The sequence below is a fragment of the Carassius auratus genome, unplaced genomic scaffold (assembly GCF_003368295.1).
Source record: "Carassius auratus strain Wakin unplaced genomic scaffold, ASM336829v1 scaf_tig00003529, whole genome shotgun sequence".
Lineage (NCBI taxonomy): Eukaryota > Metazoa > Chordata > Actinopteri > Cypriniformes > Cyprinidae > Carassius > Carassius auratus.
Window position 1 is genome coordinate 318,594 of NW_020523526.1, and position 16,848 is coordinate 335,441.

The following is a 16,848-nucleotide window of genomic DNA, read 5'->3' on the forward strand; positions in this document are numbered from 1 at the left end:
CTAATGCCTAAAAGCATACAAATTGAATTTAAATTCATTTCTATGAATAAGTGTTAAGTAAATAGTGTTTTTATAAAATTAAAAGCTCTACACAAATGGTCTCCATCCACTTTCATTGACCCACTTTAACCTCGATTGAGATAATTTACTTAAGTACATTTTTGTTGACTTTTGCATGACAAACATTTCTGGTACAGCTGTGAATTTCCGGTTGATGTCTGATATGAATTCAAGGTCCCGATGGAAATCTACTGCTCTAGTGACTGGTTAGGTGGACCCTCAGTAATCCTGGGTTACTCCCAGCACTTTCTGCCACAGTTTACAAAAGTGGTCTGAAGCCCTTAATTTTTTCATTCTTCCTGGAGAGCGATTATCAAAGTGGGTCTGAGCTCATAGTCTTGAGGCGGGTTGATTTCGTAGAATCAAAACCAGAATTTGGAGGCCCGGACTGAGGCCTAATTATTTCGACATGGGGCTGACAAGATCAGAACATGAGGTTTTGGAAAGGGGTAGGTGCCAGCAGTGGAGGCTGGAGTGGATTTAGATGGCGAGGAGGGGAAGGTACGAACTCCAGGCCTGTGTGGCCACGTTGTTTGTTGCTGGAGCGACGGTGGCGGTTTCATATTAAGACTTCAGCAGGCTGTAATTTGGGATGCACGAACAGATGCAGACTGGATTAATGAGACTGGAAAGCAGCCGCAGGCTTTAGTTCGCTGAAATAAGGAGTGACGTCTGCGTTGTGTTATCTGTTTACCTTGCTTGTGGCATCGGATGTTTTCTTGTCTCATGCGGGAGAAGAGCGACACACAGGAACTGGTTCAGGTTTATTGAGACGCATGCTTTGAGACTTTCCAAGGGTTCATTCAGGACATCTGCAGTCAGCCTTTTTTGTGGGTTGTTTATTTGGTTGCGAGTATGTGTGTGTGTGTGTGTGTTTTGGGGTGGGCTGGGGTTTTGAGTCATGAGTATTGATGCACAAATCGATGTCGCCAAACATCTTCTACTACTTAGCTTCCCCAAACCTCTGCTATTGAAGCCCTATTTTCATCAAGGTAATGGTTTGCGGTTCATTCAGGGACAGCGTGATGCACCCCTCAACCCTAATCTCTAATCGATGGAAAACAGACTTTTTCTAAATGTAAATATGCTTTGCTTTAGTAGCAGGATGCTCAAGAAGACCTTTTCTCCATCACTGATGACTTATTTCCATCTTGATCCACCAACCCCAGCCCCCTCGCTGTGCTTGCTTTAGAAGTTGGGCTGACAGATTTGTCCTTCTCCGTTCTCACTGAGTGGACCTCATTATCCATGTTCAAGACAAAACCAATCGAGTCTGAGAAAAAGTGGAGATGCTAAAGTCTTGAATGAAGCAGATTTTTTTTCTTCTATTCAGTGGTCGTCTCCCCTTTCTCTTCCTCTCGTCCGTGCTCTCTCTCTCCCTCCATCCACAGATGCTTTCTTTGTTTGCTTTGGAGTGTCCGGCTTCCAGGAAATGTACAGCAAACCTATGTGGAATGTTAATGAATTCCAAAGTAAGATCCCTTTCGAGAGGAGGTGTGGCTGCACAGTCTTCTCTTTCGAACTCCCACACAGCTTGATCAGCTTTTCGGGCTCTGTAATGGGAGTCCGAGTCATTCCTGAGCCCTGCGTTTCAGTGAAGTCTTGACTTTCTGCCAGGGGACGTAAGGTTTTGCCTTTGCATCAATGACACGTAAGCCTTCCTGGATGTGCTGCTGTCAGTGTTGCTATGTCAACACCTGCTGTTACGCCTTTCGTCTGAGGTTTGCAGGAGTAAAATCTTCCCTCAGGACCCTGTGTGTCTACATGACTCTTTAGTTCTTGATGCGAGCCTGACCTTTTCTAAAGCCAGTAGCATTTAGGTTGAGATCAGTGTTTATGGCTGTAGACAAGAGGCAGATCCTGACTGTAAAGACCCTAAGCATGGGCTAAAGGTTAAGAAAAAGATTTTATACAGTACTTGTACTGCATATTATGGATGTACTTACATAGTTGAATTTTTTTCTTTGCACTGGATGAGTAGAGTTGTATTGTAGAACTGTTGATGTGAAGCTCAAGTATCATGATTTGATCTTCTACAGTAAACACCCTCAAGGGTGATCTGAATCCCTAGTTAATAAGTATTTAACAGTGTCCAGTTGCTTCCAAAATCCCCACTCTTAAATCATGGAGCGCCATTTAATGGAAGTGACATGGAATGTGGTTAGAGTTGATTTGATTGTTCCTCCCTACAGCGTTCTGCGTTGGCTTTTATTAAAAGTTTCCACTCTCACACATACACAAAAGCGAACACAGACTAAAAATCTTCTCTCATTACTGTCATTTCTCAGTTGATTAATTCGAGCTGGCAGAATAAGGCTTATAGTTATGTTTAAACTTTCATAATCATCAGTGGTTAAAGTTCGTAATTGCTTGTAGATGTGCTTCTTGCAGAACGTTATATAGGACACTCAAACAAGCCTTTGTGCCTGTGTTGTAATGTCAGTCTGGAAAAACAGCTGCTATGAAGTCTACAGAGCAAAACACTTGTCACTTTTTTTCCCATATGCAACAGGATCATATAAAGCAGACTCAAATTTGGCAGAGTTTAGAGACAGCACACTTATATGGCCAGTATTTTTCTGTATATGCCACTGTTTATTGTTATATGTTCAGTACATCAATCTATAACTAGCTACAGTTCCCAAACTGTTTTAGACAAAAGCTGAAGACCTGTATTGCCTGTTATCGTCTGTCAGTCTTTGTCTGACACGATCACTTTCCTCTCTTGTGTTTGTTTGGCACACTGGGGTTTCCTCCACATTCATCTCAAACCATCCTCTCTTTCCCATCTGTGGTGGATCGTATTGTTTGGTCTGACTATTGAATTTTTACAGAGATCCTGTGCGAGCAAATCGGTACATGTCTCCTAAAAGTGGCTCTAGGTAAGGCTGTGACCCTGCCCTAGTTATACATGTGAAGTGGCAGTGGGTCCGTTGGCGTCTGGCAAGCTCTTGTGGTTGACTGCATGTCTTTAGTGGCGACAGGGCTGACCTGTAGTTTGCTCATTGCCTAGTTTGCTTATAATGCACTGTCTCTACCATCAGAGGCAGAGTCGGTCATATCATTATTATGGATGTTCGATATTTGTTCCAAATATGCCTTCCCATTTCATTTTCTCATCTGCAGAAATGTTTGTTGTATGTGTAATGCTTCATTTGCAATCATATATTTTATAATGAGCATTGAGGGTGCAAAGAAACGCTTCACCAATACACACTGGTTTTATACCTGGACAGGAAGAAGAATCCGAATGAGAAGAAAGGGTCAGGGTAGACGAGAGAGTTTACATTTCTTGGATTTTCTTTTAAAAACGGAAACCAATTTTCTATGAGTGATCAGTCCCAGCCCAGCTGAATATATAACCCTCATAAGAATTTTAAAGAGCTCATCATTTAGGATGATAAATGAATGATAATATCCAGAAGAGAAAAAGGAGCCCTGTAAGTTGTAGAGTATCTTCAGTGTTAGTAGGACATAAGAGAATTAGGCTTTCGCGTTAAAGGAAGTGGTGTGTGTTGTAGACTGCTCTACATCTTTCTATGATCTCTCACTGTCATTTTTACATCATTTCCTTTTCCTCTTTTCTTTATTATTTTACCATTTACTGTCATTCACTAATTCATTTCCTTTTACATTCTCCTACTTCCTTTTCCCATTTCATTTCCTTGCTAACTGTCATCGCCTACTTCCTTTTCCTAATTTCTGTATTAATTTTTATTTCCCTCATTTCATCTCCTTTCCCTTTTCCGTTTCCTTTTCTTTGTTGCTGTTATTTTACTATTTCCTTTTCCTGTCCTTATTTCCATTTCCATTTCTTGAATTTTTACTATAATATTTTTTTTTTACATGTCTCAGACCTCCTGACAGGAAGCGGCGAGACCTGTTTGGAGTGGCCAATGGCACACTGCTGCAGAGTGCAAGCAGGAACAGCACAGGAGCGGAGAGTAACATCACTGACCCCAAGCTGCATGAGAAAGAGTACCCTTTCTCCGAGGACAGAGTCTATACAGAGTTCATGGAGGTATCCAACCTGCAGCCCTTCACCGTGTACCGCATCGACATCCACGCGTGTAACCACGAGATCCACCGCTGCAGTGCCGCAGCTTTTGTGTTCTCCAGAACCAAACCAGCAGGTCAGCGAAACCAACAAACCAAACCCATGCACAAATGACTGCATATCCAGGCCAGAAAAATATTACAATTCCAGTAATTCTCCACTGCGCCTACAGCATGTTTTTTTTTTTTTATTTGTTATCCTGTTCATGTTAACAGCAATTAAAACGGTAATGTAATCAAGATGTTATTGAATTACTATAAGAGCGCACTGGCCTTGAGCAGAGTTATCTTCTTCCCCAGACAAAGCGGATGATATTCCCGGGACTGTAACTCAGGAGAGGGATGAGAGGGGAGAAGGAACAGTGCTGCTGCGGTGGCCTGAACCTCATCACCCTAACGGACTGATCCTCATGTATGAGATCAAATATCGCCTGGGAACTGAGGTTAGTGTGACAACTAAATATTTCTACACCATTAAGAAATAGTTAAAACTGCAGCCAATGCCACAAACCAACTGTGTGTGTATGTGTGCGTGTGTGTTACAGCCCGAGAAGCATGAGTGTGTATCACGGCAGCAGTACAGAGTCCTGCGAGGAGCTCAGCTTAGCAATTTGCCCTCTGGGAATTATTCTGCCCGGGTCAGAGCCACATCTTTGGCTGGGAATGGGTCTTGGACTGAACCAGTGTCCTTCTATGTGCCGCCCCCTAAAAGTAAGAACGCACATAAGAAACCTAAGTTTTTTTTTTTAGGAGGTATGCTTACTGGTAACTTTTTAAAATAGCTAATTTAATGGAAATGTAGAGAGGTCTGTTTCAGTCTATTGTCATATTTAGTTCTTCTGTACAAATGTCCTTCTTTCTTACAGGAAATTATGATAATGCCTTCATGCTGGCCATCATCATTCCTGTAATAGTGCTACTGTTGCTCACTGCATTGATCTCCGCTGTCGTCTTTGTCACCAAAAAGAGGTTGATGTCCCATCTAGTGATAAATAGACTTTTATTTTAATTTCCAGTGTCCAGTACGGTCTTTCAATATGTTTTTCACGGTTTCCTTTCAGGAATAATGACAGGTTAGGAAATGGTGTGCTATATGCTTCGGTAAACCCCGAATACTTCAGTCCTTTTGAAAGTGAGTATTATGTCCAAAAAAAAAAAAAGGATTAATATTAAGATAATGATTAATCACAGGTTTTCACCTCCTGGCAATCAATTTTGATTTAATGATATATATATTTTCCTATTGCTACTGTCATGTATGTTGCCCTGCACGGCCTGTTCAAATGTGCTGACCTCTTTTCTGTCTCTTCAGTGTATGTGCCAGATGAATGGGAAGTGGCTCGGGAGAAAATCACTATGTGTCGTGAGCTGGGTCAGGGCTCCTTTGGTATGGTGTACGAGGGCATCGCAAAGGGCGTCGTCAAAGATGAACCGGAGACCAGAGTGGCCATCAAGACCGTAAATGAATCCGCCAGTATGCGTGAACGCATAGAGTTCTTGAACGAAGCTTCAGTTATGAAGGAGTTCAACTGTCACCATGTGGTAAGAAAGTGCAGAATGTCATCCAGCATTTGGTTTGCCAACAAATCCTGTTTTGAAATTCTTAAAGATATTTGTCCTTTTTATGTACGTGTGTAGTTTCTGTGCCACTGGCAATGCAAAACAATGATGCTTTTCACATAGATTGTTCAGAGACAGGTTTCTCAGTTTCTAAGTCTCATTTCTGTTCTTGTACCCTGGTTTAGGTGCGACTTTTGGGTGTGGTTTCACAAGGCCAGCCCACTCTAGTTATCATGGAGCTGATGACACGGGGCGATCTGAAGAGCTACTTGCGTTCTCTCCGTTCCAAAGAGGTTCAGAAACGTCCCGTCTGCTTTGATTATCTTGCCTCTTTTTAGATCAAAATTACACTTCTAGTTAATTACGCTTATTATCTTTCTTTTTTTTTCTGCTCAGATCTATGGCCAGCATCTCATGCCCCCTTTTAGTTAATAATCACAGTTCTTTAAAGCTACTTGCTATTTCAGTCAGCTGTTCAAAAAGGGTTTGTGGTAGAGAGAGAGAAACCGAAGTGTTAAATGCAACCCTTTTTTTTCTGCTATGTAGCAGGGCTCTAGCAGCCAGTCTTTGCCTCCGCTGAAGAAGATGATTCAGATGGCCGGTGAGATAGCGGACGGGATGGCATACCTCAATGCCAACAAGTTTGTCCATCGGGACCTGGCTGCCAGAAACTGCATGGTTGCTGAGGACTTCACAGTTAAAATCGGAGGTAAATCTCAGTGTTTCTTTGCAGCACATCACAGAAATCCATCAATTCAGTCTGATTGAACAACAGTGGATTGTAAGGTGTGACTGACTTTTCATGTTTGCTCTCTTCATGTGTTTAGACTTTGGCATGACAAGAGACATCTACGAGACTGATTACTATCGTAAAGGAGGCAAAGGGCTGCTGCCAGTGCGCTGGATGTCACCAGAGTCTTTGAAAGATGGAGTGTTCACAACAAATTCTGATGTCTGGTAATGAGCACCGGGGTCTCTCTGATTTTTCTTCACACGCTAATGCAAGACTATGTTGTTCACTGCATTATGTATTTTTAAGTGAATTTGAAGTGAATTTACCGGTCAAACATTTTGGACATACCCTACTAATCAAAATTTTGGGGTCTTTACAATTCTCTTTTATTGTTATGAATTTTAAGCAGCCATTAATTCAGTGTTCAGTGTCACAGTATATTTCAGAAATAATTCTAATGGGGTGATTTGGTTATAATTTCTTCTTTCATATTTATTATTATTATTATTATTATTATTATCCGTGTTGAAAACGGTTATGCTGATACAATTTTTTTAAAATTAATAAAATAATTAATTCATTAATTCATTAATAAAAATTTCACCTTTTGTGGAGCCCCCTTCCAAAAAAATTAAAATTAAAGGATGTTTTATATTTTCATCTATAAAACCCTGCATAAAAATACATGTGAAGAGAATATTACAACAAATTTAAGTTCTTTATTTAAATAAGTAAAATCCCCTGGTAATAATTTAGCTATAAGCTTTTAAATCAAAAGTGTTTCATATAAGGGTGTCCAAATTTTGACTGCAGAAAATCTGTGACTTTTTCCAGTTGAGCAGCAGGCTGTCCCATCAGAGACTCAGCAGCCCCTCTCCACCACAGGTTCCCAGCTGGCCAGAAAGCATTGAAACTGTCTCTTTATTTTTCGTAATACAACAGGAAGCCTCATAGGTCTATAAGTGATTTTTTTTCACTGATGTCCTGAGTCAAGGGAGAATATGCATCACATTCTTCCAGTCCCAGCTAAGTGAAGCGTGCCCAAACACATTGTGTCTTTGTCTCAGACAGACTGTCTCTCCGCAGCTTTAGTCCCAACAGTGGCGGTTCAGTCGAACAGAGTCACGGTGCCATAGACCGACTCTTCCAATTCTGCTGTTTCCCAATCTTCAGCGTCCCACAGCTCTGTCACTCCGTGCGCTCCTAACCTTCTCCAGATGTTTGGTAATGACGGGGTTGGTGTGCCAGCCCAGACCCGCCTCCCTGTCCCTCCGTCCGTATCTGCCGTTTTTGAAGTCCCTGAGATGAAAAGAGCCACAGCGAGCTCCCATCTCGTACTCCCATAAACCTCGCCGTTAGGTGTCTTTATTTGTTTCCTTCCCCTGAAAAAGTCCCGCTCTAATGCGGTTTTGTCTTTCAGCACACAGATGTTGCAGCCAATTAGATGCAAGTCACTGTTGTAATAGTCCCGTTTTAAAGGGTGTTGAGCTTTGTCTCAGATCCTCGGCCAATAACGAAAATTTGTTCTCCGAGAACTAATGAATAACGACTGGCAACAGTGTGCTCTTTGTGTGGTTTCTATTTGGGGTTTGCCGACTTTCTGGTCCGCTGCTGCACTTTCTCACCGGCCGCCGGCTAATATATGGACTCGTTCTCATTAATGAGGAACACAGGGCTAACAAAAACACCACACTAAAAGAGAAAAGTTCATGTCAGCGGCTCACGCAGTGTTTGCAAATTTCGCACTGTTTTGAAAATGAGCATTTTGTTGTTCCAGGCTGGAAGAAAAAAAACACACAAAGGCTCCACAGCACTGCAATTGTCTCGAAAGCGGCTCTTCATGAATATCTTGATATTTTAACCAGTTTCTCTGTCTTCAGGTCGTTCGGCGTGGTTTTATGGGAGATTGCCACTTTAGCAGAGCAGCCATACCAGGGCATGTCCAACGAGCAGGTACTGCGGTTCGTCATGGAGGGAGGACTTCTGGATAAACCGGACAACTGTCCCGACATGCTGTGAGTCCACCGTCTGCACTTCGCTCCCAAATTTGGCACTCTGCTTCACAATGTTAACCCTTTGTCCTCTAACCGACCTTTTTCTATTTAGGGATGCGATATCACACTAAAATGTCGGTAGTATGTCACCAGACGCTGCTGCTAACGTCAGGCCAAGCGAAAGCCCGACTGGTGACATTTGCGTCATGGGTTAAAAGGAGACAGGTGACATCATGTTGTCAGGGAGCCTCCGTCCATAGAAGGGAGAATTTGCGGTTCCCAGGGGGTGACCGGAACGGTGACCCATGCTGCTCTGCTTTTTATTAAGAGCTTCTCGTGCTTATCTTCACATCTTCTTTAGAGCGTGTCTGCCTGCGTCACCGGTCCGGTCTGCCGTTCTCCTTTTCTGGGCTGATGTCAGTAGCGAGGCATGAGGTCTGTCTGTCCGTCTCTCCTGACCCCTTTCCCCCCTCAGTCACTCTTTCTTGTCTCAACTGTTATGGAAACACAAACCCCAGGTTTCCATGGCAGCTACGACGAGGTGTCCTGATTGCACGAGAGAGGGGGATTGAACATATGCTGCGCTACTCTACATAGCTAGCGCTTTAAGACTTTGTCATCTGTATCTCATCATTATGCCTAGCTAAACATCATGAAGTCAGGATGTCATTCACATTTTTATGATATCATGAGAATTGAAGTTGTACTTGGCTGAAATACAAGGGCAGAGATTCAGAAATGGCTTGTAGATCCCTTCATCATGTTGAGTTCACTATTTGGATATTTTTATCCCAAATCTTTTCAACTATGATATTTTTGTAGCTTTTTTTAAAATAGTATATCACTAATCCTATCATGGAATCATAGGTTTTTTTTTTTTTTTTTTTAGAATTTGTTCCATAATTGTCCTTGACAGTCAGTACAGTAGCTCTGTTTTGAAACCTAGTGAGCTGCCTACATAGACAGCATATTAAGACATCACAGTCATACTTTTGACATGACTACACTACTGTTTAAAAGTTGAGGTGTATAAGATTTTTTAAATGTTTTATCTGATTTGCATTTTTCTGATCAAAGAAACAGTAAAAACAGTAATATTGTAAACTATTATTACAAATGCATTGACAAGCTCAGTCAACTTTTTTTTTTTTTTTTTGGTTAGCTTCATGCTAACATCAAACTCTTTTTTTTTTTTTTTTTTTTTTTTTTTTTATATATCAATTTTGAGTTGAATCTCTCATGCTGAGTGCTTTTTGCAGAGTTGCTAACTTTGTAGAGTGCTCCAAAACAGTAACTTGCGAGGTTTTTATTATTAGAAGGCAGCCGTTCACAGGGGCAGCACACAGGAAGGTAGCTCACTGGGTTTCGGAAAAGTGATGGTGAGTGCAGACAGCAGGCAAGATTTATCACATTTTCTAAATGGGTTTGAATTCACTTCAGTGAGTAACAACAGATGGCCTCGGCTATGAATTTGAGATCCAACAAACTCCAAACAGGCAGGTTACTCGCGAACGCCAGGCCGGTGTCCAAAAAAACTCGCCTTTATTTTGAGAGAACGTCTCAGAAGTTGAAACCACAGAAGAGTTGAACTTCCCGTCAGTTCCTAATGCCCAGCAGAGAAACTTCCAGCGCACTGTTTGACCCGATACTGTGGAATGTCTTTGCGAGAAGGCCTCTGTGTTGTGTGGCTAAGGCGCCCTGCTCTGCTCTAAACCTGCGGCTGGAGATCACTTAAAATGTATTTCAGTGGGCCAGTGAGTGCTGGCGCTATTCTTAGCTTGTTTGTTTGTTTTACCAAGATGTGGTGGGACAGTACCACACCAAACTGTTATGATCATGGGTTTATGATTTTGTTTTGTTTTGTTTTTGGCTCTTTTGCTTTTCATGTGTTCTCAGCTGTTCACATAGAACGAGTCTGTGAAGTGTTTAGGATAGCAATTCTGGCATAGTGCACTTCTCCGTGTGTGCGACCACAAAATGTTCTAGAAGTTGTGCGTTGTTCCACAACACTCCTGTGTGCTCTAGCTCTAGTGAACACTGCCACCTGTTGATGTGTGGAGATTTTTAGGGGGATAACACCCTAGGATTTATGAGATTTTATAGACATTATATTGCTTGTTTGCAATGCAGTACAGTATATGAGTGAAATCTGTACATGAAAATAAGATTTGTACATTTTCCGAAAAGAGAATAGTGCTAACACCAACTGCAATGCTGAAGAGTTGCTAGTTCTGATTTATACAGGCATATTTCAGTTATAATGTACATTTTGCGTACAAATAAATGAAACTTTCCTTTATTATGAGTATAGAAGTTTATAAAAAAAAAAAATATATTTTAATATTTCTATTTAGAATTTTATTTCAGTTTTTTTTAAGTAATTTACAGTGCACTCACTTTAGTTCATTTTATGTAATATTTATACTCCATTGCAGATTTATTTCAATTAAAATCAACTGTTTTTTTTTTTTTTACTCTTTTTTTTTACTTTTTTTTTTTTTTTGTCAGGCTTATTAAGCTACACTGGACATAGTTTATACTTTTGATTCACTTAAAAGAACTGGCTTAAAAGAGTCATTTGTTCATAAATCAGGCAACACTGGTAGTGCTGTGTGTATTTGATTTACTCAAATGAACTGGCTCATAAGAGTCTTTTGTATTTTTATTTTAGTGTGCATTATTATGCAGTTCAAAGTCAGTTTTGAATAAGGCAAGAAACTTTTTGTGTCGTGACTTTCGATCAAGTATCAAACTACAGTGTGATGCAATTTGTGTGTCTGCTCTACAGGTTTGAATTGATGCGGATGTGCTGGCAGTACAACCCTAAGATGCGACCGTCTTTTCTAGAGATCATCAACAGCTTAAAAGAAGAACTGGAGCCGCCTTTCCGGGAGGTTAGCTTTTTCTACAGTGAGGAGAACAAGCCACCCGACACTGAGGAACTGGACATGGAGGTGGAGAACATGGAGAACGTTCCACTGGAACCTGCTTCTATGTTGGCCCCCTCCTCTCAGGGGAGCACAGGGGCTCAGACCCATAGTCCACAGCCACTCTCCCCAGCTCAGGGGCCAGGGACGCCGATGGGGTCTGCCCCGACCCCCTCCACCTCACCGCCCTCCTCAGCCTCTCCGGGCCTGGTCTTAGACAAGCACTCAGGACAGGTAGCAGCAAACGGGCCAGTGGTGTTGCTGGGGCCGTCGTTCGACGAGACGCAGCCCTACGCGCACATGAACGGAGGGAGGAAGAACGAGCGAGCGCTGCCACTGCCTCAATCATCGGCCTGCTGATCATGCCTGCTCAGTCTCCCTCTACCCCTCACACAGGGTACCCACAATTCCCTCGCACTTTTGTGTCTCTATGTGGTATTTTTCTTTCGTTCTCGAGGAGTCAAACCCCAGGGCTGACCTTGGAGGTGATAACCAGTTGGACTGTGTCCTATCTGGATGTCTGAGGATCGTTTTGTTGTATGACGGAGGATGTTTAGTGTGCCTGGTGACTACAAGCCTACAAAAACTCTTGCAATACTTAAGATTTCAGAACAAACCACCACACTAGAGAGCCCTGGCTTTCACTTGTGTGAAAAAACTTGTTTTAATGTTTCTAAAGGAAGAAGACCTGCCAGTTCATTGTGAAACAAGAGAGACAAGCATATTAGCCAGCAAGCCCAGCCCGGGAACACTTTCGGGGTGCATACGAGTGTGTTTTTAGACAAAACAAAATACACATTCCCCTCCTCAGCGCAAGTACTTTTCTTCAACTAAAACTGTCTTTGTCATCACATTTCTTTTTCAAGATGCGGCAGAAACTTTCTTCGCTGCGACTGCTTGTTTTCAATCAGTGATTGGTCACATTCGTGGTTGATCCACCCTTCTACTTAAACCATCTCGAGTGTGTTTGTGAGAGAGTGAAATGGGATTTTTTGAAACTGCCAAATTTTTGCCAAATCAAATGTTCTTTTTTATTAAAAAAAAAAAAAAAAGTTATTTATCATTACCTGACCCCCTATTCACAGCAGATTTTTTCGAGGTCGCACTTTAAAGTAGCGCAATCTAGAGACTAAACTATGGGGGATTTCTGGACCTCATCTTTTATAATCAGCTTGAGTTTGTAAATCCTTCCCCTTTCCTCCTTTTATATGGCTCTCATCTCCAACTATTGCATGGCAGTTCCTGCTGCACCCACCATCTGTGATCTGAGCCTCTGTGAGCGCGATCTCTCCAGTCGAAAGAAAAGATTGCGGCGCTGATCACGAGATCGGTGCGCTGCAGAGAGGTGATATGAATTATAAGGGATTGGCTCGATCATGAAGCAAACTGGAAAACAGGGGCTTCATTTGTTTCAACATCTGTTTTGAGAGATGAGCGAGGCATTGTACACAGCAGGTATTTTTTGGGATTAGTCATGAGTCTCTCTGTACAATTCCTGTGATTCTAAGGGTCTTACAGTTCTATGTTCGACCACAAGATCATTTACAAACAAATCATTGGTTTAAGTCACTTTTGATAACTTTTTTACGGTTTTGATGTTCACCTCTGTGTCTGTACAGAAAGAAGCTGCTATTTTTTTTCTTTTGTGGGTGTTTTTTATATATACATATATTTTTATATATATAAATATATATGTATATATAAAAAAAAAACATATATGTATATATAAGAAATTCTTCAGGTTTAATATTTTATGATATCTCCACTACAGTCCATTTTCTTATGCTTTATACTCTTCTTGCAAAAAAAGAAAAAAAAGTACAAAAAAGAGAGTAGCAATTTATTTTTATTTTCTCCCTAAGAGGTGGTCTGCATTGCTACATGTCCATTGCCTTGTGTTTTTTAACTCATTATTATTATTATTATTATTATTATTAGTTAAAAGAAACTCTCTAGCTCTGCATGTGATCTTTAGGCACCCTTGATACAGTTGTCTAGCATTGCTCACGAGGTGCAGCTCAATCTCAGGTTAATGTTATGGTTTGGTTTTTTCAGTCATTCTCATCATAGCTGATTCCACCTCAGCTTTTTAGGTTGCCGGTCTCTGCTTACAGTGTAGTAAGCCATTTAGTATGTCAGTGTCCGTGCTCATGTCTCCTGCCAGGCGTCATCAAAGAAGGTTTCATTTACATTTCTTTACCCTCCTAGACTATTTTTGTAACCCATCCATGTAACTGAATAGTATCTTCCACGGCTTAATTTGTCTCGCATGCCCCAACCAGCCTGTAATACCTCCAAACAAAATACATTCATAATCTCTGCTTTGGCGTCACGCGCAACCCACGTCCACTTTATAAATCCATACAATGTGCACAAACCTTCCTGATGAAATTTGCCATCTGTAACCAAATAAGAACGGGTTCAAATTCAGAAAAGTGATCGGTTTACTCAAAGAATGCGAAATAGAACAGTAGGGTTCCCTGGCTAGTTTTAATTTGAAGGATTTCTCCATGTGCATTCGGGAACGTTACCCAGAACTTATTTATCCTGTCTTACAAGATTATTTTGTTGGGGGGGGGGGTTATATTTAGGGTTCTGTTATTACAGAAATCACTGTACAAATGCTCTTGTGATTTAGTATAAAGTCTGAATTCAAGATGCATTTTGCATGATGTCATGACTGGGGGACTTTCTTATTTCATTTCCTTCAGCATCTATCTACCTCATTCTCTTTTATTTTTAATGTGTCAGTGATGAAATGATAAAGTAAATCACACTTTTTTTTCCTGTAGAGGACACTTTATCATCCTCTGTCTTGTCTCTGATTTAAAAGAACAAAAACAAAAGATCTTTAAGCACCACAGAGCCCAATCTTCCAGGAATGGAGAGAGGAAGTCATGGTGTGAGCTAACATGCCTATGGGATTCCTAATGGTGTGTCTCTTGCATCCCTTATCACATGCCCAGCAACACAAAAATCCCACAGCTTTCAATCATGCTGCAAAACCTTTTGAATAATAATATTAAAATACCTAATTCACCAGATGGTTTCATCATGATGGACCATAGAGAAACATAGTCTCTATCAGTGTATTCTTTTTTTATTTAATATTCTTCTTCAGTGATCTCCTCTTATCCACCATATAAATCAAATAAACTGTTCATAAAGGTTTAGGAAAGCATATCTTAAGTAAAGGGGACATATGCTAGCAAATAAATTATCCTCACATCGAGTTACTTGCTATGCAAGTTAAACTTCAATGGTAATTTTCAACCATCTTTTGAAAAATAAAAACAGTTGCAGTAAGAAAAGTGTCACGTGAAGTATAATTCATGCAATTAACATCACACTGTTATTATAAAGAACAGTTGAGGCATAGAGGATGGGATGTAGAACAAGAAAAACTGTTCAGGATATTGTTTCCATTAAATCCCATTAGCTTACATGATCTTGTTCAGTAAGAATTCATCTGCAGAATTGACAGATCATGGCACTGGACATCCTGTTTCCCAGCATGCCCTTCTCAGACACAATGTGCTTTTGCACAAAAATTTTGTTCTTTTACTTTTTTCAATGGCCTATAATTGAAGGCGACATTAATGCACACTGATAACTACACCTGGTTTATAAATACCCATTTCTATCACAATGGAATCATCCTTCTTTTTTTCTTCAGTCTGCTTTAATACCGTTCGGTCGAAGCATCTAACAATTTCATAACACTATCTTACAACAAACCAGTGGATTTTTTACTTTCTCATAAACCTACCTGGAAAAACATTCCAGCCGATGTGTTTGGCCAGATGCACTCCACATATCTAGTGAGTACCATGTATAAAGGGCCAATTGTTGTCACCGTATTCATCAACATCATTCTCCACAGAGAGAAAGGGCTGTCGTTTTGCCTCTCTTTTCTACTGCTGCTGACAACATGCTGCTTAACGGAGACTACAAATAGTCTTGCCAATAGCATTGGGTAGGTGGAGGATCTAACCAACATGCTTTCTTTCTCCAAACAACTGCTGAAAACAGATGGGTCAGACGATTAAAATGCAAAGTGGATTCGGAGAAAGTCACGGTCTTACAGCCTCTGGTCATTCTGTTTCATGGCACTTAAAATGGTCTTTATCTTTAATATTTTGGATCTTCTGAACACCAGGGGTTGGAAATGGGGGCACTTAGTAGGAAGAGACCTGGTCGGGATGTTGAGAGGCGCATTGTTAGTAAAGAATATTATTCTCTGTGGTACAAAGATGATCAAAACAACCATTCTATAAAAGCCCTTGTGCTTGTATTGTTGCTTATGTATATGGGTGGGATTGTATCACATGTAGATGTAGTGATTAAGATTTTGATGTGTTTATAATGGGAAAATGATAGATATCACTATTTATTTCTGTTTCTTTTTTTCTTTCTGTAATGAATATGGACAAAAGCATTGGCTTGTTGCAAAGTGAATGTCAGTTTTCATTGAATGCTGCCAAGGTTACTTTAGTTACCAGTAGATTACAGATCTACAGAAACACACATATACACAGACACAAATAGGACAGCGATGTCCAGTAGATTACGGGTAGTCATGACACAGAGAGAGAACATGACTAGAATTTAAAATTAAAACAAGACTAGTTTACAGTAGAAATAGCTTATGTTGCAAATGCAAGTTCTCTGCAAACCTGAAGGTAGATTGACTGAACATGTTTTTTTTTTTCCCTCAACTATCATAAGAACTATTATTATTTTATTATATTTCTTCATAATGCAAAACCTCAGGTTTAGAAAAGATGCATGTATGCATTTTAATTGCAATAATGAGCTTGAGGTTTCGCAGACATCATTTCCCAGGCACTGTTGTTTTTGCTTGGCATTCCCACAAATTTCAAAAGGGGCCTTGATCTACTGTACTGAAAAGAGTTAAATAACACTTCTTATTTTCCTTTCACAAAGAAAAAAGGAGGAAAAATAGAAATCTCTGTGTCGTTGCATTGATTGGTAGAAACTGATGGTGAAACAGCTTGGTTGGTACTCTCGTCTTCTTGTAAGTTATGTATCTAAGGCCTCCTGTTTTTCAGTTTTCTTCTCACCTTCAGTTGAGACGGTAGACTTTTTACATGCCATTGGCTTAATGTATATCTGAAGAGTTTTCATGTATTTTCTTTTTTTCTTAAATTTTGAATTAAAAAAAGAATGAGTCTGAAGGCCTGTGTTGAGTGTCACTTATTACATTTCTGCTGTGTAATCTGTTTTAGGATTATGTTTGTGGAGAATGTTTTCTTCAGTGTTTTTCTACCTGTTTTCTGTCCACGTATCTGGAGGTTGTGTGTTCAGGGCAGTCCAGCTGGCGTAACAGAGCCTGTGTGATGGTCTGGAGTGGTAGGACCAGTTTCTCTGGGCTTGCCAGGCTGCCTGAGGCTCCCACATGGATCAGCGTAGCCTTTCCCCACCCTTTCCCCACCCATGGTACAGTGAAGGGTAGTGTACAAATCACAAAGGTACCTGCAGGTTGTTAACTTGGTTT

The 16,848-nt window shown here is 40.6% G+C and overlaps 1 protein-coding gene across 2 annotated transcripts in view; it reads left to right on the plus strand.

Moving 5' to 3' along the window:
- The window catches only part of LOC113070226 (insulin-like growth factor 1 receptor), a 79,857-nt gene extending 63,329 nt beyond the window's left edge, over positions 1–16,528 (plus strand). Inside the window, exons 11-21 of one of the 2 annotated variants that reach the window (XM_026243450.1) lie at positions 3,916–4,193; positions 4,417–4,559; positions 4,662–4,827; positions 4,983–5,085; positions 5,178–5,248; positions 5,429–5,658; positions 5,862–5,969; positions 6,226–6,385; positions 6,504–6,633; positions 8,290–8,424; positions 11,192–11,690. In XM_026243450.1, coding sequence (XP_026099235.1) covers positions 3,916–4,193; positions 4,417–4,559; positions 4,662–4,827; positions 4,983–5,085; positions 5,178–5,248; positions 5,429–5,658; positions 5,862–5,969; positions 6,226–6,385; positions 6,504–6,633; positions 8,290–8,424; positions 11,192–11,690 — 2,023 coding nt within the window. Of the gene's footprint in view, positions 1–3,915; positions 4,194–4,416; positions 4,560–4,661; positions 4,828–4,982; positions 5,086–5,177; positions 5,249–5,428; positions 5,659–5,861; positions 5,970–6,222; positions 6,386–6,503; positions 6,634–8,289; positions 8,425–11,191 lie in introns of both variants that reach the window. The other variant, XM_026243449.1, reaches the window with a different exon arrangement.
- Positions 16,529–16,848: the final 320 nt, after the last annotated feature.